Raw genomic sequence first — 23,899 nt, forward strand, 5'->3', positions numbered from 1 at the left:
TTTTTTTCTTGGTTTTTCTCCGGTACCGGGAACCGAACTCACGACCTTGCGCTTGCCAGGCAAGCGCTTTTGCTGCTGAGCTAAATCCCCAGCCCCTATTTTTTAACTTTCAAATTGTTAACTTTCATGATCACTGAAGCTCATCCAGAATAAACTGCATCACATTTGGATGGTTCTGCAATCCGTGCTAGCTACAATCTGACAGCAACAGTGTGCTGGAGGCTCTGCTCTGGAGAAAATACTTGTGTATAGCAGGATCTAAGAATAATAGTTACAGCCTAAGTAGAAGCTCAACTTCCAAGGTTGGCACTATATAATCTACTTCTAAGGGCAGGTATAAAATAAAGAGAATGAATTGGGGTTCATTGCTGGACCTATCTTAGGCAGTCATAACGTTTGTGAAATGTCAAGGTTAACTCAGATAAGAATAGCAGTTCTTTGAAAAGATACTTTGCTTGTTTGAAAAACTATTCAGAGGATATGTCCCACAACTTTGGCCAGTTTCTATCTATATCTATGCTATTGTGATCTCTAATTATTGTTCTAACTTTTTTTGGTGTGTATGGTACCGAGGATCGAACTCATGACCTTATGCTTGCCAGGCAGGTGCTTATGCCACTGAGCTATAACCCCAGGCCCAATTGTTCTAACTTTAATTTCTCTTATTTTCAATGTGATTGTGCAATCATATTCATATGCTTATTTAAGGTGATCTTGGGAAGTAGCTACTTTTACTCGTTTTAATGAAAGATGATTTGTTTTGTACTGACTTATTGAGGTCCTTATACATTTTCAGATATGCCTTTTGTTGATTATTGTATTGCAAATATAGTTCCCCACTCTGTGGCCTGTCTTCTCACTGTCTTCATGGTATCATTCAATAACTGGAAAATATTAATTTTAATGTAGCCCACCTCACTAACTTTCCATTTTGAGTTGTACATTTTAATTGAATTAGGACCAGAAAGTGTATGCTATATAATTCTAATCCTTTTAAGTTTGTTAATCTTGCTTTATGGTCAGTATATAGTGAGTGTTTATAAATGTATTATACATGCTTGAAAAGAATGCATGTTCTCTGTGACAGTCCAGTCTCCTATCTCTTTGTGCCAAGTTAATTGTGTTATTCAAAACTGCTGTATTCTTAGCATTTTCCTTTTTTTATGAGAGTTTTGTTAACTTTTCCACTATACCTATATTTTCTTCTAGTTTGCTCAATTTTTGCTTCAGATGGTTTGAAAACGTGATATTAGGTGCCTAATACTGAAAATTGTAATAACTTACAGAGAAGCTAAGATTTTTATTACTCTAGGATGTTTCTCTATATTTCCAATTGTTTTCTGCAACAGAGCTAGTTAAAATTAATTAGTTCACCATTTGTTGGATATATCTATCTATATCTACATCTATATAGATAGATAGATATCATATATATATCTCTACTGACAGTGTGCTGTTCCTTGTCTCAGCTCACCAACAGAAGGAAACAGATAAAAGACATGTGCAATATAGTTATAAGTATTGGGGTACAGTATGCTGTGGGAGCTGTGGGGGAAAGACTTAGTAGACAAGGAGAGATGACATCTGAGCCGGTTTTGAAAATTAGCATATACCGTGAAGGACCCGGGGAGTGGTAGAAACTTGCGGGTTATGTGGCTCAAGTACTGAGCATGTCAGAGAGAGAGACTCGGGACACAGGCAAGAGCTCTGCAGGAATGAAGATGTTTCTAATTGTTTTCCACTTCAATGAATTTTGAGTTGTTCGCTCTTATAAATAAAGACGACAGGAAAGAACTTCGTCCATATTTTATACTAACTCTTTAGGACCAATTCCTTGAAGCAGAGTTACTGCAACAGAGGGCACCTGCACTTTTTATGTACAAAGGGGGGGTCTATTTCAAGATCACAGAAAGCTTTTAGAAACCAATTAGAATGGAGCCAAGTGTTGAGGGGAGATTGGGCGTGAGGAAGAACGGAGGGCAAGGATGTAAAAGACCGGGGCTTTCATAGAGCAGGGAGAGCTGAGAGACTGGAGAACAACCAGCAGGGTCTGGCTGAGTTCAGAGTTCTGGGAGTCACATGGATGGAGTGGGCTCAAGTATAAAGTAGGTTTATATTTATTCCATCAAAGACGTTTAGTTAATGAAATTATAAAAGGTCCTTTTGCCTTTGTCTTACCTTTGAAGTCCAAGGAATCCATTTGTACCATATTCGCCAAGTCATTACAATGGTTATCTTTCCTATGCCAGAGCTTATTTTTTTCCATCTCCCCAGGTGATTTGAGCATCTGGAACCTATTCCTTTCTCCCTCTATTAGCCAACATCATGCTAAGTAGTGTCGACTTTGCTTTACTTTTCTCCTACCCCCCGCGTATCCCTGTGGCCTAGAATGGTACCTATTAAGTTCAAGGCCCAAATTCACCATTTAATAGCTGTGTAATTCCTGACAAGTTACTTAATCTCTCCTTGCCTCAGTTTCTTCATGAGAACCTCTACAATAGTCATCAAAGACCTGTGAAAACTAAGTCAAATCATGCCTGTGAGAACATATGGAATGTCTTTGCAGAAAAATGACAAATATTTCCCTTACCATTATGAATACATAAATTCCTCAAGGTTGTATGTGCTTCTTGCTATGGTGCTTTACAAAGGCAAAGCAAGGACAAACTGCCTTACCCTGAGCATCTTTTCTGTCAAGGTAACTGTCCTGACATAGGACAAAGTCATCTTCGATTGCCAGGTTTGAGGACATATTTTATCTCTGTATCTCAGCCTTTAAAGCTTTCCATTCACTAGCTTTTATGGATACAAGAAGCAATGCATTTTCATGCTAGGATAGCATGTACTCCCCTTCCCCCAAGTTGACAAAAAAGATCTCAAACTCTGGTCACTTCAGACACCAAAAGTCATGGCAGGCTGACTAATTTTGCCCAGACTTTCTGGGAAAGCTCCACATATGCTGCAGTTTTGGGTTGCATAATTGATTTAATCTCTGATTTTAGAGAAATGCTGAACTCTTTTTGTAGGACTCTGCATACATTTCTCTAGGGCAAAAACTGTCCTACTTTTTTCACTCTGGTATCTGTTTAGTACTAGGCCATTTTCCCGCAAGACTTTCAACTACCCTCCGTGAAATAAATGAAATCACAGTTGGAAAACGGCTTACTGGACAGACTCATAACCGCAAGATAAGAGCTGCACCATACACATTTGCTTACCATTCTCCTCCTCCTCCACTTCCTCTCTTCTTGCTGTGTAACGTCTTTGTTTGGACTAAGAGGATGCCTTAGTTGCTCAGTTGAGGGTTGGCATAGCCAGCAGCATACGTTAGTGTCATATTGGAAACACACAGGCTGTGGGTTCTGATCCTTGCTCCCTGCTGGGCTACAGTAACTCTACTCAGATTTCCTTGCCTCTCTGAGTGTTGCTTTCACCAGTTTTTCTAAAGTAATTGTATGAAGGCTGGACTGTAAAGATAGGATGCAGCCAGGTCATACTTACCTGGACTGGAGCTTTGTGGCTAAGCAGGTATATACGAAATGCCAATGGGAAGGAGTGGTTTATATCACCTGAAAAAACTATGAAGCAAAAGGACAAATAGATAGTTTTAAATTCACCAGTGTTTTCAAACATATTTGGCAGCCTCACTTTTGGTTATGTTCTCAGGAAGTATTTAAACTAGAAAGCATCACCTGATAGATAGGTTTCTAGGAACCTGACTGATCCGCTATATGGTTTGGACACTGCCTTCTCCCAGCTATTTCTTAAAGAACTAACTCTGTAATATTTTCTGAATATCACTTTTCTAGGTCCATATTTACTAATACTATTTTGGCAAATTTCCTGAACAGTTCTCATACTGTAGAAGTGACCAGTCACCATGTTCATATCAGTAGCATAAGATCAGAAGTAATTCCACACGTACTAAGTATTATCTCCTTATGCCTTTATGTGTCTTTAAATTATAAAAGAATTTATATAAAATAACTTAATTACTTATTTAATAAAAAACACAAATATACCATTGCTCAGATAGACTTTATTACTTAGTACTTAGATACATTTGAATAAGTCACTTAAATCCTAAACCTCTTTAGGGGTGAATATTTAAAATTGGATGAGAAACATACTTTGCAGATTTATGGTGAGGATTAAATGCTAAAATGTATATGAAGGAATTTGTACATCACATGGCCACAGACAGTTAATTAGCTAGGTTCTACTGTAATAATACCATGTAATAAGTTTTGAATCTCTATAGTTTGTGAAAACAAATATTTGTACTAGACTTGGTTAGACTTTGCTCCAGCTTTTGTGTTCTGTTCAGATCTGTCTTGTGTCCCTTTTTTCAGACACTAGCAGCTTTCATGCCAGAGATCATTGCAAGGTCCTGGTAAATCTTACCAGGTCTCTTAAAATATCAACTGAGAACCGGTATTACAATCACTCCCACCCAAATTTATTTAGTTGAAACGATTCATGTGATCAGGACAAATATTAGTAGGCTAGGAAAGTATATGACCTAATGAAGAAAGAACAGTGAATATTTGCTTAATAATAACCCAGTCTCCTTTGGAGACGTTCACTGAATCTTGTGTTGCCCCCTTTCCCATTCCATTCTACCTACGTGACTCTGTTGGCCCTTCTCCATGTAGTTTACTTTATAGCATTATTTTGCATTCTTTCTTTATTCTCAGATTATTTTGTATGATATTGTTCTCTTTGTAAACAGGTACTTTAGAAAATCCCTTAGAAAAAGAACAAAAGCTTCAGATTCTCCTTCGAGCCTCAGAAGGAATCTTTTGTGATCGTTTGAATGGAATTCGTATCGACCCAGGAACAATTGGTAAGAGTATGAGAGAGAGAGAGAATTCATAGAACATTTACTAAATTCCAGGCACTCTTCTAGATAACTTACATGTTAACTTACTTCACTTACTTGTTCTCTTGTGAGTGCTGTCCATCTTATAGATGTCGGAAATGATGAACAGTAGGTAGAAGGCCACACAACTTTGCAGTGTCAAAACTTAGATTTATAGCTAGGTAAGGCAAACACCAAAGTCTAGACTAAGGATATATACTGTCAGCTATAAATACTGTGTGATTACTGATGTGTTTTGTATTGACAGATCTATAGGTTTTTAAAACTCATTTAGTGTTGACAGTTTTTCTGTTGCCTATTTGTATTGTACCACACCTCATTTTTAGAACTGATCTACATAAGAATACAAAAATTGAGATTGATCTTGAGCTCCAAAACTACTCAGTTCCCAGAGATAAGGGAATGTTCATCAGATTTCGAGTACTGCCCCACTGGTTCTGTGTAGGCATTACTAATTTTATAAGGGAAATGGGACAACTGTTCATGGGAAACAACTTCCCTTGCTGTGTGGTACACATCTGTAATCTCAGCAAGCAGGATGCGGAGGACTGAGAATAGACTTCAAGGCTAACCCGGGCTACACAGTGAGTTCAAACTCAGTGTGGACTTTATAGCAAGACTCTGTCTCAGAAAAAAAAAAAAAAAAGTTCAGTTTTCAAAATTGGATTCTTTTAAATTTTTTCCTTCCCTCACTTACGGAATTTTCAAATGAACCAGTTCACTGCACTTTCTTATGTTTTTAAATAATATGTTGTTATATGACTTGAACAAATTTTGTCACTATCTGGGATATTGATTCTGACTGGTTCCGCACTGGATGCAGTGTTGGGCTGGTGATTTTCAGCTAAGTTGCTTTATGCTGAAGCACAGGAGAAGAGACCATTGTATAAGATGTTTTTGAGCATCGTGAGGTGAAAATATTAGGGCAGTATGACATTTGCTAACTCAGTTCCAAACATCTACTATTGCCACTACTTTGATAGCGCTTTGCAGTTTCCAAAGAGGTTTCATGTATGCTAGTCATGCTGTCTTTCCAGCAACAGGATACTGAAGAACTTTTGAATTCTTCCCAATTAACAAGCTAGGAGGATTATAAGAGCATTTAGGGTTTCTGTCTGTTCTATGGAGTAACCATGCTGGATCCAACTTTCAGTTAGGAGTGTACGTGGGTACATGTCCTGACCTTTGACTTTAAGCGTATGGTTAGACTAGTGTTCTGAAATCCTCTCCTGATATTAAATTTAAATAAATAATGAAATATTTGTTTTAATGCATGCTTCAGTTCTTATGGTATCTTAAGTAAATGACACATTTTAATTCTTTTATATCCTTTATGATCTCACCAAAACAAGTAAGAAATGGTGTCATGTCACAGGAAACCTTTGAGGATTGGAAATGACCAAGAATTCTGTTTTTCTGGTCAATTGAATTTTCTGGATAATTCAAATTTAAAGACATGAACTGTTTTTTGTTATAAACCTTGTTGGAAATCTCTGTAAACTATTTCAGGATCCTTCTTTGACTAGCTTACTTAACTTATGATGAGAAAAGATCTTTTATGATGTGATAACTTGTGAAATATATTTATAAAATTATGTTATGTGAAAGAGTGGCTCTAAGACATGTCTTGAAAGTGGGATTATTTTTATATCCATTAATCCCATTTTTAGTTGTAGGCTCTGTTTTATTTCTGGATTAGAATATGGAGTAAATCACAGATGTTGATGTAAACAGTTTATTAGTTTCTAATTAATAGGGAATTTATTATTTTGAGCCATGCTAGATAAAAAGCCAAGGTATATTATTGGTATATTTCTGTTGTTTACTTCTTTTATTTATGCAGTTTTCTACTGAGTATTGTGAAATTTTTAGAATTTTAGATTACTGCTTTGCAACAAAATAGCACAAAATGTGCTAATCCAGGAATACGCAAACATTCTATTTGAGTGTGGGAAGAAAATACTAAAACTTCTAGTGTAATATACATGTAAATACTATTAAATAAATTTACCTAAAACAATTAATATTACCTAAAGTGATCCAAATAAGTGTACATATGTTGAGAGTACATAAGTATAATTATTTTAATACTGATGGAGTTCATAGGTACAAAACTTCTAGAGCACTATAATATGAGAAATAATGCTTAATATGGTTGAAAATACCAATAAAACATATAAGAAATAGACCCAAAGGAATAAAATTGGGCTATGTCAAGCGTGTCCCTGGTAAAACTTTAATCTGTGAGTCTAAAATAGATTTTATTTTGAAACAAAGGCCGTAGAGATTTCTTCTTTAGGACTTAGAAAAGGACAAAATATTAAGTATACTGAAAATAAACCAAAAACCTATCCTCAGGAAGTAAAATTGGCCTTCTTTCTTTGAGAATCAAATGCATAACATACATTATTAAAACCAGTTAATTTTCAACAGGATTTGAAATAGTTTTCAGTCACTTAATGGTGAGAAAGAATACCTCTTTCAGTTTAAATAACCATTAGTGTGTTTCCCAGTTTTTAGATTATTATGATATGATGTAGTATTCATTTCTCTGTAGCTTTTGAGAGGATATGTGTCATATCTACATGAAACATATTGAATATACTGTAAAATGGAGTACTTAAATATTCTTTTTTTCTTATAAGAGGAACATATTTATATGCAGATTCTGTATGACATATTTTGCACAATGACCTAAGTGAGTTTTACTTATGTGGTCTTAATAATTTTGAAATATTTTCCTATCCACCTTCTGCTCTTCTTATTTTCAGGGGTTTATGGAAAGTTTCAGCTTCAGAGTGCTTATCCTAAGAAATCCTGGACACATCTTGCTGCTGATATTGCCCCAGGAAATGATAGGTAAGGAATGAATAGGGCAGGTGCTTTATTTTTTGGTTTAGTTTGTTATAATATGAAGTTTAATTGTAAACATAATTGAAGGTCAAGTAAGTACAAAAATAATGGGATATCAGGGATTTAAAAATTCTTTATAACATAATAGAACCAAACATGCAAGAGATGGGGGTAGGACATCATTTATTCCAGAAGTAAAATTTACATTATACGTGTTTATTGTTTTCAATAAAATCTGAAAAGTGTCAGTGCCATGAGATAATAAATAGAGTACGTGTTCTGAGTTGAGAAGATGGCATGTTAAGATGCGGAGAGAGATGAAATAAGAATGAGATGGAGCATATGATGCATCTTCTGGAGTTTAATAGTGTGTCATAGAGGAGAGAGTAACAACTGCCTCAAACGGAATAGTTAACTAGAGAACAAACTCATGCAGGTAAAGAGTGAGAGATAAAAATAATAACAGATAAACTACTTGAAGTAGAAATCAGAAACTAAAAGCTCCATACAGGTAGTTGTTCTTTTTAAAAACAGGCTATATTATTTATACCAAGAGGAATAATGAAAACTCTAACTGAAATACAGATAGCTAATCTGGGAGAAGTTATATTTAATTTAAACATGAAAATAACATTGCTATGTTACATGGTCGTCGTAGTACAAGGAAAAACATTGAAAAACATAAAAGAATAATACAGAGGGACATAAAGTTTTCCAGCCTTAAAATTCTCATCTATACCAATAATAAATAATAAAATACCTATAAATATTTAAGGAACAAAGATAATAACCCAAGAACTGGACTCCCTGCTAAGATGCCATCCACATGTGAAAGCAAAGAACTTTTGCTTTGAAAGAAGTGAGAAAAATGAACAAAAAGTTAAGATAAAGAGTTAGACTAATTTCAAAATTCAAGAGCAATATAACATATTAATGGTAAGCATTAAAACAATTTAAATGTAACACCATGAAGATGATACAGTAAAATCCTTAAAACTGTACAAATTTGAGTAGTTGTTCTTATAATGACATGGTACAGTGTAAACTTTGAAAAGTTAATGTAATTAGTTTAGGTTTTGTTTATATGAAACATATAAACAAAACATATGAAATACATGAAGCACATACAGTCACAGGATATGTGTGTGCATGTGTGTATGTGTGTGTGTGTGTGTGTGTCCTCCAGGCATGTTTAAAACCAGAAGGGTGGGCAGACAGGTTGGAAAGTCCTGGGCAGGAGCTGATGCTTCAGTGTTGAGGTGGGACTTCTTTATTCTCAGGGAGATTTCAGGTTTGCTTCAAGGTCCTCCAACTAGTAGATGAGGCCCACCCACATCATTAGGAATAATCTCCCTTACTTAACACCAGCTGAGTGTGTTGATCACATCTGTAAAATACTTCCACAGTAATAGATAAGAACTTGCTTGAAGAATTGGGTATTATAGCTTACCAATGTCGACATATAAATTTACCATCACATTTGAAATTCTTAGATAAAAATCTGCGACTATAGCCATGAGAAGGAAACAGGAGATGGCACGTAAGAGTGACAGGAAATCAATACAAGTTAATTCTAACAGAATTTAAAATAGGAAATACACCTTCAAAATCACCAGGAGGGTTAGAGAAGAGGAAAAAAGACATACTAGGTAGGGAAATGGGAAAAGTGACGAAAATGAAATAAGAGAGCAAAGCAAGAAGTTATTAAAAGGATATAGAAGACAGAATAAACCGCCAGTTATAGGGCTAAAAATATTCTAAAATAACCCATGAAGGAAAACTGAGATAAAAATTAAAATGTAATATGATATTTTAACTAGGAGAAAATATAAAAACAACTCTTGAAAATGTAAGGTTAAATATTGCATATAAGAAATTTAAAGACCAAAATGAAAGAACATCAAAATTATTAACAACAGAGATCAAAATAAAAAAAAATTAGCAAATAGGTTAAATAGCATTTTACATTAATTAAGATTTTAATTCCTAGTGAGATCCTGTCAGGAAAGTTTTATAATAGATAACATAGTATAGGAATATAAAATCGTATCTGTAAGAAATATACAGGGAAACTGACAAAAACTAAAACAGTAATGTAAGTCATTTACTTAATTCTTTTATTTTATTTTTTATTTTTTTTTCTGGTACCTGGGATGGAACACATGACCTTGCGCTTGCCAGTCAGGCGCTGTGCCCCTGAGCTAAACCCCCAGCCCCTACTTCACTCTTTTAATTCTTAGCTTTTTAATCAAGTTATAAAGATTTAAAACTATGAGTAAGAGCTGAGAATTTAGCTCAGCGGCACAGCACCTGCCTGGCAAGCGCAAGGTTGTGAGTTCAATTCCTGGTACCTGAAGAAAAAATAAATAAATAAATAAAACTATGAGTAGTATAATAAACTAATTTTGTTTAAATAAGTTTATACTAGAATATGTATATAATTAAAACCTTCATATATTTGACTGGTAATAGGATCTGATCACAGTGTAACAAACAGACTAAAACAGCAAATGAACAAGCAACTTGACTTTCTTGGAAGATAAGGAAAAGACAAATGACTGCTATATGAAAGAGGACATAAGACATTTACCAAGAGAATACCTGGGAAATGATCAGTTAGAAGTGCACTGAACACATCAGCACACTAAACACTTCCATAATTGAATGAAAAAAGAGTGAGGATACTAAGGTGTAAATGTGAGAAACCAAAAACAAGATGAAAGAACAGAAACAACATAATCAGTTAATCTAATGAAATCAGTCAGTGAAAGGGAAAGGCAAAAGTCAGTGAATTAGAAAGTAGGAAATGAATAAAGTTGAAAGTTTTAAAAAGAATGGCTTAACTTCTAGTAAATTTCATTGTACAAAGAAGTATATAAAATTAGACATGAGAATTCAAATATAATAGATACAGAAAAATTAAAATTATTTGAAAATAAGTATACATATCATTTTGAAATTTTTGAAAGGATAAAATTTTATTTACAGAAATTTATTTGTTTATTTATTTGGGTACTAGGAATCGAACTCATGATCTCATGCTTGCCAGGCAGGCACTGTGCCACTGAGCTATATCCCCAGCTATTCAGGAATTTAAATGATCACAGTTGGTAATGAAGAATAAAACTGAAAGAACTAATAATAGAGAAAGAGATAAAGTTATTAAAGATTTATCCTAAAGAATACATTTGGCTCAGATATAAATAAAACATGTCCTTTCAATCATTCTAATATCTGTGCTGTAAAATCTGTTTTATATAATAGCTGAAACATAATGCTTCCCAATTAGTTTAAGGGTCAAGCATAAAATATGTTTAAAAATCAGTACTACAGATAACTAATAAAAAGCAAAACCTTAGATAATAGTCACATGTAAGTAGAATGAAAAAATCTTTAAAACAGCAATGCATAAAATCCAGTAATTTATGAAGGAAAATGATTAGAATTGAGTGGGATTTTTTAAATAAAAAAAGTGTTATTCAAAATGAAATAATCATTAGTATAATTTATCTGAACACTAGATGAAATATTAAAAATATGGTCGGGATCTGGGAGCAGTGATACATGCCTAGAATCCCAGCTATTCTGGAGCCAGGATCAGGAGGCTCCTGAGGAAGTAGTGAAGGAAGAAAGGAAGGTAAAGATGGAAGGAAAGACAGAGGGAGGGAGGGACAGGTGGAGGGATGGACAGCCGGAGGAAGGGAGGGACAGACAGAGGGAGGGAGGAAGACAAAATTGCTAAGTTTGGCACAAGACAGAAATGCTCTTAATAAAATTTAACATACATTCTTGATGTGTGCAGTAAATTAAAACTGGAAGGATACTTCCTTTAAATCACTGTTTCTTAGTAAAGTGGTTTAGCTCTTTGATGAAAATCGCTATTTGAAGTAATAATACAGGGGTAGAGGTGTAGTGTAGTGGTAAAGCACTTGCTTTGCATGTCGGAGTCCATGTGTGATCGCCAGTGCTTACATCACAATGAAGCAATCACCAATGTATCAATGTAATTAAAATATAATAGTAAAAAATAAATACTTAAAGAATGTCTCTCACAAAGGTGCTTACTTATGGAAAAAAATTAAAAATTACACACCTGTAACCCAGCTACTTAGGTGTTGAGGCAGAATTGGAAGTTTGAAGTCAAAGTGTTAAAAAAATTTAGGGAGAGCTTGATTCAAAATGAAAATAAAAAGGTCTGAGAGTGTAGCTCAGGGGTACAGCATTTGCCTAGTGTGCAGGAGGCCCTGGGTTCAATCCTTCCTGCACTAATAATGAACCCACTGAGAAAGAAATGGGAGAAAAAATACTGTTCACAATCACACCAAGGAAAGTTAAATACTTAGGAATAAGCCCCACTAAGGTAATGAAAGACCTTAAGAATGAAAACTACAGATTTCTCAAAAGAAAATTGAAGAGGACATTAGAAAATGAAAAGATGGGCTGGGGATATAGCTCAGTGGCATAAGTGCTTGCCTGGAAAGTCTGAGGTCATGAGTTCAATTCCCGGTACTAAAAAAAAATAAGGAAAAGAAAATGAACAGATATCCTCTGTTCTTGGGCAGGTAGAACCATTATAATGAAAGTGTCTGTACTTCCAAAATTTACCTACAGATTTAGCACAATACATACAGATTTAGCACAAACTCACTCAAAATTCCAACAGAATTCTTCACAGAACTGGAGAAAACAATCCTAAAATTTATATCAAGCTAAAAGAGAGTGAGAAGAGCCAAAACAATCCTGGGTAAAAGTACAAAGCAGGAGTGATCACGGTCCTGGACCTGAAGGTATATTACAAAGGTACTGTGATAAAAACAGCATGGTACTGGCATAAAAACAGACAGGAGGACCAACAAAATAGAATAGGGGATGCACCAACAGTCCCCAGCACATTTAACTATTGATCTTTGACAAAGGAGCCAAAAACATACAGTGGAGGAAAGATAACCTCTTTAATAATTGGAGTTGGGAAAACTGGCAACCACGTGCAGAAGACTGAATCTAGATCCATCTCTTTCACCATATACTAAACTAAAATAAAAATGGATCAAAAAACTGATGTTAAAACAGAAATATTTACCATTGGTGAATTCCTACTATCTTGATTAGCAAAGCTCTGTATAATTCCTAATTTTATTATTATTATTTTGGAGTGTCTTGAATGGTTTGATCAATCTTGCATTCTTACAGCTGGTAATCTAAGCAACTTCACTGAAGATAACAATATGTAGTACAATAACCACTGTTAATTCTTATCTCTTTGTTATGAAACCCTGTATCATTTTTATTATTTACTGTTATTTTGGTTTTGTCTATATTGTTGCTATTTTGCTATTTTTAAAAATTCTCTTTAAAATAAAAAAATAGAAACATTTAATCTTCCAGAAGATAAGACAGGTAAAACTCTTGACATAGCAGGTAGAGGCAAAGACTCTGAACAGAACCCTGGTTTCACAGGAAATAGTTCTGAGCATCAACTAATGGGATCATATTAAATAAAAAGAAGCAACTGAGTGAAATGGCCATCTACAGATTGGGAAAAAATGTTTGCCAGCAATTCTTTGGATAGAAGACTAATATCTAGACTATATCTATATTGATATCAATATTCAAAAAGTTAGAGCCCTCAAAATAAATGACCTAGTCCAAAACTGAGCAAGTTAAATGAATAGACACGTCACAGAAGAAGTACAAATGGACAATAAATACATGAAGGAATGCTCAACATCACTGGGCATTAAAGAAATGCAAATTAAAGCAGCACTTAGATTTCATCCTCCTCCAGAAAGAAAGGCCATCAAAAAATCAAATTACAAAAAATGCTGGGGAGGCTGTGGAGGAAAAAGAAACTTTCTACCTGTTGGTGGGAATGTAAACTAGAACAACCACTATGGAAATCAGTGTGGAGATTCCTCAAAAATCTGGAACTAGAAATTCCAGTCAACCTAGCTATTTCCCTTCTACATATCTTCTGAAAAGAGTTAAAGACATCATATTACAGTGATACATGCTTACCCCTCTGTATAGCAGGACAGTTCTTAATAGCTAAATCTTGGAAGCAGCCTATATATGCATCACAGATGACTGGATAGAGAAAATGTGGTATTTACATACAATGGAATATTACCTTGCCATAAAGAAAGATAAACTTGGGTCATTGGTGGGTAAATGAATGCACCCTGAGATGTAATGTTAAGTAAATCAGACATACAGATTTAAAGATCACATGGTTTCCCTTAAATGAGAAACCTAAATAAAGAAAAAATAAAAGAAAGATAATAGGAAGCCAGGAGATATATCCAGGAGGAAGAAAGGAGATCTTTCTCAAGTAGGAAAGAATGAAGAGATGGAGGAAGAGGAGAGGGGAGCTAGGCACAGGGGATGGAAGAGGAAGTAGGATGTACTGAGTACAGGTACCAACTACACATAAGGAATGTCAATGTTATGTGTGACAAATATGAACAAAAAAGGAAAAAAAAGAGAAGAGGATCAAGAGATGTGTGCAGGGCTAGGCAAGAAAGGGCATGAGGATAAAAAAGAATGGAGATGTATTATGTATGTGTTCCCGCTTAGGAATGTAAACATTACATATTGCACATGTGCGCTAATAAGTAAAAAAAGAAAAACAGAAGTAATAGATCTGAGCATATAAAATGGAGTATTTCTGAATGTTAATTACAAAATGTAAGAGCAGCTGATAAGCCAAAAAGAATTTGCACATATAATAGTAGAGATGGGAAGCCAATATTTTTAATATGTTAAAAGCCCAGGAATAAAAAAATATATGAACACAGAAATATCTCTAAATTGCTTCAATATGTGAGTTCCAAAAGAAGATGTGCATCTGACTAGCATATAGACATCTGACTAACATAGACATCTGACTAGCATATAGACATCTGTTTAGCATATTTTGAGTTGATAAATGTAAGGAGGTAAAGACATTCAGGTTGGAACTAGTATTACATAGCAGTCTGATATATTTGCATAAATACGGATAGGAAATACCTACAAGGATGTGCAGTACAGATAGTATCACGTTGGTGAGATGACAGGTACCTACTGGCTTAATGTGTTTTTTTTTATGCAGAATTCTTTATAGAATAGACATTACATTTGTAGTTATTTTGAACAATTATTCAATACAACTTTCATGAAAACATAATCTTTATCAAATGAACTATGATCTCAAGGTGCAACAGCAAGTAAAAATGGACATGATCGCTTTCTTCAGACGTTCATTATGAGTAGTGAGAAAGTGTAAAATTACATATAAATATAAATAATACATGTGTGATACATTCTATGAAGAAGGGTGAGAGGGGTTCTGAAGACATATGTATGTGGTAACTGGAGGCCATGAGGGGAGTCAGACGACCTTCCTGAGGAGCGATGTCAGCAGTGGGGACCAAAAGACAAAGGGATGTGGGTGAAGCAAAATGGAGTATGTGTGGAAAGCATGCTCTAGCTAAAGCAAACACCTTTTAATCATTCAGCAAGTGTGAGGAATGCTCCCTGTGAAATATGTCTGGCTATAGCTCTAGAGACATAAAAGCAAATTGGAAGGGATTGCTGTCTTCTCAAGCTTGCAATCTTAATAGGAAGAGAGAGAGAAGGACAAGCAAGCACAAGAATTTAAACAGTATGGCTGTGGATGATACTGTGTGTTAGTGAGGAAGTCAGTAGGGGTAGGGTGGAAAGTGGCTGGTGTGGAGAATGTGAAGGTTGTAGCCTTTTAGGCTGGATGAACACCTCATGTTTCTGTGGTGAAGGGAAATTGGAGCTGAGGTCTGACGGGTAAGAAGCGGCCATCTGTGTAATGTGAATAGACAATAGTACCATGACGAAGGACATACTGTACTGCCCTTGATGTGGCTATGAGGAGCTGAGCAGGCAGGAAGGAGGCCAGTACTGGCAGAACAGAATGAGCAGGAGGTAGAAACATATGACACGCAAGGGCCAAGTCACACAGAGCCTCCTTGTCCAGATAAAAGAGAGCCAAGTGAAAATTTCTGAATGTTTTATGGAGGTAAATAATGAAATCCATCTTGTGCTTAAGAAATAGTCCTGGGTTTGTAGATGAGAAACTGAGGAGATAGGGGCAGGGTTGGGATGTCAGGGGACCAGTCAAGGCCAGAAATCATGGTGGCTGTGAAAGTGGAGGAGATGGTGGGAGTGGTAGACAAGAAGGATGTGCTGCTGGGGGCAGGCGGAGGCCTGAGAAGAGTGCTGCAGATTTGATAGTGCAACCTTGTGGGTGGCAGACAGGCAAAGATGAGAAGACTGGGAGGTTTGTCATGGTAGAAAGTGGCAGCAGTGTGCTAAGTTGGATCCACCAAGCAAAGACGCGATGAAGGCCATTAGAAGCATAACTTCAGGACTCTGAGGGAAAGGGCTGGGAGTCATCCCGGAAGTGGCTGACATCACTCATCAAGAGGACAGGGGTGGAGGAACAATTCGGAGCCATGCAATGAGGCTGGGACCACTCTAAATTTCTAGACTGCGCTAGAGGAGGAGTCAAGGTAGGAGATTATGAAGAAGTGGGGGTTTGGAGTGGTTCTGTGGTGGGAAAGAGTTGGAAAGGTGACCCAGGTGATACTGCCTCCCATTAGCAGGAGCCCTCGAAAAATCGGATATAAGGGCAAGGGCTGGGGTGTCACCAGGGCCACTGCTGACGTTCTCAATGATCTGCTCTAGAAGATGAGGGTCTGGATGCACTCGGCTAGAACAGTGGACCTACCCCACTCAGACAGCGCTGCTCTGCAAAGGACCTTGTCCCTGCTGACATTATTCCAAAAGTCCTGGAACAGGTCTAGGAAATGCAAAAAACTGCACCTGCACAGACCACTCTCCTCTACATAATCCCCGCCCCCACTAGAAGGTTGTATGGGCACGTTGCATCCTCTCTGCAACATAAATCCTTCTAATGAAGGTTCCCTGGGGTGGGCCTGTTCTCTGTTGTGATTTTCATCTCTAGTACAGTGGACTGAGCAGGCTGAACTGAAAAGACTTGATAACCCTAGGGGAAATTAACCCCGAAGAGTTCCAGAGTCCCAGGGAGGAGTGGCAGCATAGGCAAGGTCTACAGCCACAGTGAAAGCCTAGGCCAAAGCCCAGGGAGACCCTGAAGCAGGTGCAGAAGGCCAGAGGCTCAAGCTCCAGTGGCGCCTTAAGCAAGGCAATCCTCCTCCCCGAGACTGCTAGGAGAGGCCAAGGATAAGGCTCCCAGCTGGAAGAGAAGGCCCAGGCTGAAACCAGAGGGATGTGTCGTGCATCCCCCTAGAGACAGCAAAAGGTACAGTAGGCTCCAGAAAGATGCAAAACACCCCAAGCATGGGGTGCAGTGGAGCTGATGGGATGGGTGGAAGCAGGGGTGGGTGGGGGAGGGGAGTATAACACTAAGAACTCTAATGCCAGAGCTGAAACACTGAGCTCTGAGAGGAGCAGGCACTCAGGCTCAGAGCTGTGGCTAAGGCTGAGAGTCACTGGGACTCAAGGCCGCCCACCGTTAGCCTCAAGAGAGCAGCCCTATGCCAATTTGCGATTTCCATCTGAATTGGACAAAAGAACCCAAACCTGATCAGGAACCCTAGTGGGAATGACGAGAATCCCATGATGATTGAGTAGAGATCAGAAGCCGAGCATGATAGGGTTCCAAGGACTTGCTGAGGGCCAACGTCGTGTTCTTGGGTGATATCAAAAATTTTATTTTTTACTGTAAGACAGATGTGTGAGAGGGGATTTATTAGAAGAATTCAACACAAGCCTGAAGGCTGAGAAGAACGGTGATATGATATCTGTGAGTTAGGGAACAAGGGAAGCTGGTAATTTGACTCATTTTGTGTCAGAAAGGCTCAGAACCCCAGAAAGCTTGTGTAATTTTCAGCCCAGTGCTGGAGATCTGAGAACCCTGGAGACAATGACCCAAATGTTAGAGTTCAAAGCCAAAGATCCTGGAGTTCTGATGTCCACAGGGAAGGGAAAGGGATCTTACCTCCAGAAGAAAGGGAGAGAAGAAACACCGGGAGTTCTGTTGTCCAAGGGCAGGGGAAGTGTGTCCCAGCTTCAGCAGGGGTAATACAGCTTTCCTTTGCCCTGTTTTTATCTGGCCCCCAGCAGATTCCATGATACCCCTCCACACTAAATGTGGATCCTCTCCCCACAGTCTACTGATTTTCACATCAGTCTCCCCTGGAAACACCCTCACATATACACTCAGAAATTGTGCTTTACCAGATTTCTACATATCACTTAGGCCAGACAGTTTGAAACTTAAAATTAGCCATCACAGACACATTGGAGGTGAGGTGCTTGCTTGGTGTCTGGCTTGTATTGATGCATGAGTTATTCACTAGAAGAGAACTAAGCTCAGGGGAAAAGATTGTGAATTCAGATATGGTCACGCTGAGTATAAAGTGCCTCTCTGATACCCAAAAGGATTTGTGAAGTAAGCATTTCTAACAGGGATCAATAAGAAACTTTAATTATAATTAAAAGGTTAGCAAGATGGAATTTGGCAGGAGCCTTGTGAATGGATTTTTCTTATAAGAATGTGTTAAAAACCTCATTCAGAGTCTGACCTACAGGCTATTTTGAAAGAAATTCCATTTTATTAATTAAAACTTACCCATAGTCATTAACTAGCTATCATTTATTGAGTTCTTATCGTGTAAGTTTGTACGTGTCAGGCTTCTTCCGAGAATTTTACATACATATCTCATTTAAATCTCTCAGGGCTATAAACTAGGTATTATCTGCATTTTATGATAGGAAAACTAGGGAATGAGAAGTTAAATAAATTTTCCAACTTAGAAGGCTAAAAGTTCTTGTGACTCTATTTTTACCCTAGTTGGTATGATTCCACTGCTTGTGTTATACACATGACAACTATTATAAACATTTCTTATTATCTGGAGCAGTAGTTCAATGACATTATATAATGTATGGTTATATTTTCAGTATAATGGCTTTATAGATATCTTTTTCTTTTGAACATTTAAAAATGATTTGAGATCCACAGGGAACTGTGAAAATAGTTCCCTTACGTTGTGGGCTCAGAATTCGCTGATGATAACATCTTACCAAGCTGTAGAATATTAGAAAATCTGGCAAGTTGATGTTGAGTACTAGCCTTTCCAAGCTGTGTTTTAAGTATTTGGCTGCATTCTTCTTTCTGTAAGAGCACTTTAATAATTCTTTCTATTATATTGTGGGGATCGTTCCTTTCACTTTTGCCTCTTCATAAATTTCATGAATAGAATCAGAGATCCAGATTTATTTGTATGTAATTGACTTATTTATAAATAACATTAGTGTGAAAACTTCAGAGGAAATGCTTCCTGTTAACTTTATAAACTTGCATTCCTTTCTTGAACTATCAGCCAAAGAAAACTTAGCAAAACATTTTGAAGAAAAAACTTTATTTTTGTTCTATTACTTTAACTTTATCTCTAAATTATTGTTTGTTGTAGTTTATTTTAGTTGACTTTTGGGAAGACAGATGAACAACCATGTTGGACTTTTTATACTATAAATAAGTCTAGACTTTTTCTTCCCTAAATTTCAAATGTCAGCTGTTTTGTCCCAGCAACAGAAAAGTGATAAGCACAAGACTCTTTTACAAAAGTTCTTATTTTTTCTGATTCTCTATCTTATTTACCTTTTGAAGAAAGTCATTATCCTATCCAGTGGGTAAGACATTATCCAGTCTTTGTTCTGTTACCCTATTTCAGAAGTGACTTATTTCCTCCTTTACTGTATTTTTTAATTGACAAAGTAAAAAATTATATATATGTCATTTATGAAATCATACTTTGAAATATGTATATTTACACAGTATAGAATAGCTAAATTGAGCCAATTAACACGTGCATTTCCTCACATACTTATTTTGTTGTGGTGAGAACAGTTCAAATCTACTTGTTAAACAATTGTAGACCTGCAGTACATTGTCATTAATGATGCATAGCAGATTTCTTGAACTTATTCTTCTTAACTGAAATTTTATATCATTTGACAAATATTTTCACAATTATTAAACCATTATACTCTCTGCTTCTATGAGATCAACATAGCTAGATTCAATATATAGGTGAGATTAGGCAGTATCTGCCTTTTTGTACCTGGTATATTTCCTTTAACATAACGTCATCCTTTATCCATTCATCAATTGGGGCATTTAAGTTGTTTCCATTTTCTGGTTATTTAAGTAAGCTACACTGAACATGGCTGCCTCTTTTCTCTCTCTGCTTTTCTTTCTCTCTCCCTGTTTCTTCCCCTTCTCCCTCCCTCTTTTTCTCCCCTTTCCCTACCATCCTCTTCCCTCCTCTCCTCTTCTCTCATTTTCCTCTCCTCTCCTCCCTGGGAACCAAACCCAGGGTCTTACACCTTCTAGGCAAGTTCTTTACCCCTGTGGTACACCACCAGCCTAGATATCTCTTGGATATACTGAGTTCATTTCCTTTGGATATACACACTCAGTAGTGGGATTTCTGGACCATATGGTAGTTATACTTTTACTTATTGGAAGAACCTTCATATTATTTTTCATTGTGGCTGTAGTAATTTACATTCCCATCGGCAGTGCACATTCCTATTCTCTTTTATTATATCCTTATCATCACTTGTTATATCTATTCTATAACTGCCATTCTAACAGCTGTGAGATTTATAAATGTAGTTTGTTATTTACAAGGAAAATAACTCTGAAATGAAGAAAAACACCCAAGTCTTTTGTTACCTCATCATCTTCCCTAGGACCTAGCTCTTTAATTTGAATGTCGTCATTGAGAATGTCTCTTCCAATAGCTCCTGCATCCAATTAGTTATATATTTCTCAAGTATACTTTGTTTCAATTATTTGTCATTCTTCTTTCCTCTGCAGCTTCTCACCTAAGCACCATATACCTGACTTCTATACTAATCTTACTACTGGCTTCCTCAATACTTAATAAATGAAATTTGGGATTAGGGTCAGAATCTTTGCATACCCTTTTAATTCTTATATATCCTACTTATCAAAGATACCAGTGAACCTTTCACAGGTCTCTTACTTCTCCTTCAGCACAGATTTCTCTATCAAAATGACTATAACACACAGCTTTATGATTTATAATTTTGATAACAGCATGTTTGTTCATGTGAATATTTTAGCCCAGGTTTTGGAACAAAGTAAGACACACATAAATAGTATAGTACTGAGGATTCTTTCAGTTGGAGGTAAAAGTAAAATGAAACTTACAGTTCCACATGGAAGATTGTACTGGGGCCTCCTCTTTACCAGCTACTGTCACTTGTACTTCTCTACTTCAATTTCATTTTATTCCAAAGAAGAATAGTTCCATCACTCTTGTAGGTTACAGAGTTGTTGAACTTTTCCTAACTTCACCACCATAGGGAACATTATCCTCCACTCATTCCAGGAGAGGGGTTTTGACAAACATGTCTCACCTTTGAGAAGGGTTTATGTGATTGTCATCTAGACTTCTCCGTAGAATCACTTAAGTGGTATGGTGGATGGAGGGAGCTATTCCCAGGGAGGTATGATCGATTTCCTGGAATGAAGGAGAAAAGAGGTCAGCAGACAAATAATTGATATCTACTATAGCTATTACTCCTGTCCCCATCATTTTAACATCACTACAGAATCAACTTCTTTAATACCCAGCAGTCTAATTCAGTCTGAGAATCCTTACCATGTTTCAGTTTCAGTGACAAAATTTTAACTTGTTTTTTATCTTTGGCATTTGAGTTTTAATTTTTATTAGTACATATTTGCAGTAAATAATGATCACATTCATTGTGGAGAGTCAGTACATGTACATAACACATCTTAAGTCTTTCAAAAATCCTTTCCCACTCTCATCCTTCCCTAGACAGTTAGAAAATAAAAGGTTTCAATGTTAGTAGAGTTCAGAAGCCTGTGGCTATCCCCGTTTCTCGGGGAAAAACACTGTAGAATCTGTTCGGAAGTCAGTGACCATCCTTATTTCTTGAGGGAAGACATCTGAGGCTGTGGCCAAAAGCAGTTATTATAATTAAAGCCTCCCAAAATTTAGTTTAAAAATTTAAATTATAGATGTTTATATATGAATGTTTTATACATAACTATAAGAAGTCCTAAATCAAGTTGGCATTTTTGTTCTTTGTAACTGAATAAGTATTACATTTTTGACTGAGAAGCATTATATTTTTCCCGAACTAGGCCCAACATTAATGCCAAAATAAAGGAAATTGGGCTGATTATTTTGTTCATTATGTAAAAAGTTATCTTTTAGGAGACTTCCACAGTGATTACTCCTAGTTTCCTCTCAGTTTTCATGTGGTTTCTATTTAGTTCCAATTATTTTGCAAATCGCCTTTTATTTTTTTGTTCATTATTTAGGTATGTTTTGCTCACAACATGCATGTTTCTCCTCTTCCCTGTAGCTATAGGGCTTCCATTAGTATTCATGAGAAGCATGGAATACAGCTGGAATTCTTATTCACATAGGAATTGCTAGGATTTCTTGAAATGATGGAAGGGTAACCATAATAGTAGAAGGCAGGGATTAGGATTAATGTGTGCTAAAAGTTAAAGATAACTGGGGTGTTGACACTGGGACTACAAATTTCTCTGAAGTTATCACTGCTACTATATAGGAATAAATATGGAAGGGGCCATGCTGCTTTGATATTGTTCTCATAGATGTAGAATCTTCACACCTTAGAAGAATGGAAGAAACATAATTTTCACAAACTTGTAAGTTTTTGAAAGTCTTAATGGAAAAAAGTCAGATTACACTCATTCATGTTTAGTATAAAGTTTTGGATAATAATTTCAATAAGAATTTTACTCTTTCCCTCACATATTAGTAGGTGTTTTAGGGTGTGCATAGTACCTGGTTAGATTCATTAAATTATAAATAATAATACCAAAATTGGACAGCTACAGAAGGGAAGAGCATAATAACAGTCACAAGTCACTAATGTTTATTATGTCAAAATTTTGCCAGTTTAGAACACAGCAGGCATTCAAACTCCCTGAAGGACTTCTTGAAGCAAGATAACTCAAGTTGGTTTTTAAGAATGAGTGGACTGAAAAGGAGAGTGTGTAAATTCATTTAACTAGAGCAGGTACAGGTTTTTTTTTTTCTAATTTACATTAAGGTGTATTTAGTAATGTATATTCTGTGGATTTTGACATATGTATAATCACATATATACTCCTTTACTCACTGTTCTAAACTCTGTCTGAATTCCAAATGGGAAGAATTTTAATTTTATGTACGAGGAGCTTGTCAGAATATTATAGTGACCTAGGGAGAACCAAAATGGCACAGTAGTGATCAGCAATAAAATATACCCTCTCTGGGACTTAGAATACAGACACTTGAAAAATAACAACTTGACAGAAAGAAAAAAGAAGTAGATCTCTAAGAAGCAAGAGGGAACTGATAGGAAAATTAGAAGCTATAGAGGAATATGAGAAATAGACTGAAATACAGAGAGAAGGAGAGACAGAGATAAAGAGAGACAGAGATAGATAGATAGATAGGTAGATAGATGATAGATAGCAGCCTGGAAGTTTACCTCACCTCTTGGGTAGAAGAACCTGTCTTTATAATCACATGGTAAATTCCAGAGTTTAGGAGCTCCAGGGAGAAACAATAGACCAGTCCAACAGTACTAGCCCCAAGAAAAGCCTATAGCCATTGTAAACTTCAAAAGCTGCGTGATGTTTTACTTTAAAGTAACTCCTTCCAAATGGCAGATAGCAATTGCAGAAGGAATTCAATACAATCCCTACCAAATTGCCAGACAGTGTTTAATCATGTGCCATTTTGGGAAAGGGTTGATTACATAAGGATAAGCCTCAGAAAAACTTAAAACAACATTACTTCAGGGCTTCCAGTCTTACCATCCCATAGTGACTGGGTGACAGACAACTACAGGAGACAGTCATAGAGAGGGTGTGGGCTAGACATAAATGCTCTGAGAAATTTAAACTCAGGAAGGGAAGGACATGAGGCTCCAACAGGCTCAGCGTGTGTAGCTTTCAAAAGTGATTTGGTCTTCAAGTGCTGTCATTAATTACAACAGTTTTCTTGAACCCTTGCCCTGCCACCTACATCCAGGCCAGGCCAGAAGTGTGACTTCTTTCCCCATCTACCAACATGAGCAATG

The 23,899-nt window shown here is 36.5% G+C and overlaps 1 protein-coding gene across 1 annotated transcript in view; it reads left to right on the forward strand.

Annotated features, from left to right (window-relative positions):
- The window catches only part of Pkhd1 (polycystic kidney and hepatic disease 1 (autosomal recessive)), a gene marked incomplete in the record, with an annotated part of 446,270 nt that overhangs the window by 281,822 nt on the left and 140,549 nt on the right, over positions 1 to 23,899 (forward strand). Inside the window, 2 exon segments of the mRNA XM_013510899.1 lie at positions 4,733 to 4,846; positions 7,654 to 7,741. Coding sequence (XP_013366353.1) covers positions 4,733 to 4,846; positions 7,654 to 7,741 — 202 coding nt within the window.

This window comes from Chinchilla lanigera, unplaced genomic scaffold, assembly GCF_000276665.1.
Source record: "Chinchilla lanigera isolate Chin_1 unplaced genomic scaffold, ChiLan1.0 scaffold00010, whole genome shotgun sequence".
Taxonomy (NCBI): Eukaryota; Metazoa; Chordata; class Mammalia; order Rodentia; family Chinchillidae; genus Chinchilla; species Chinchilla lanigera.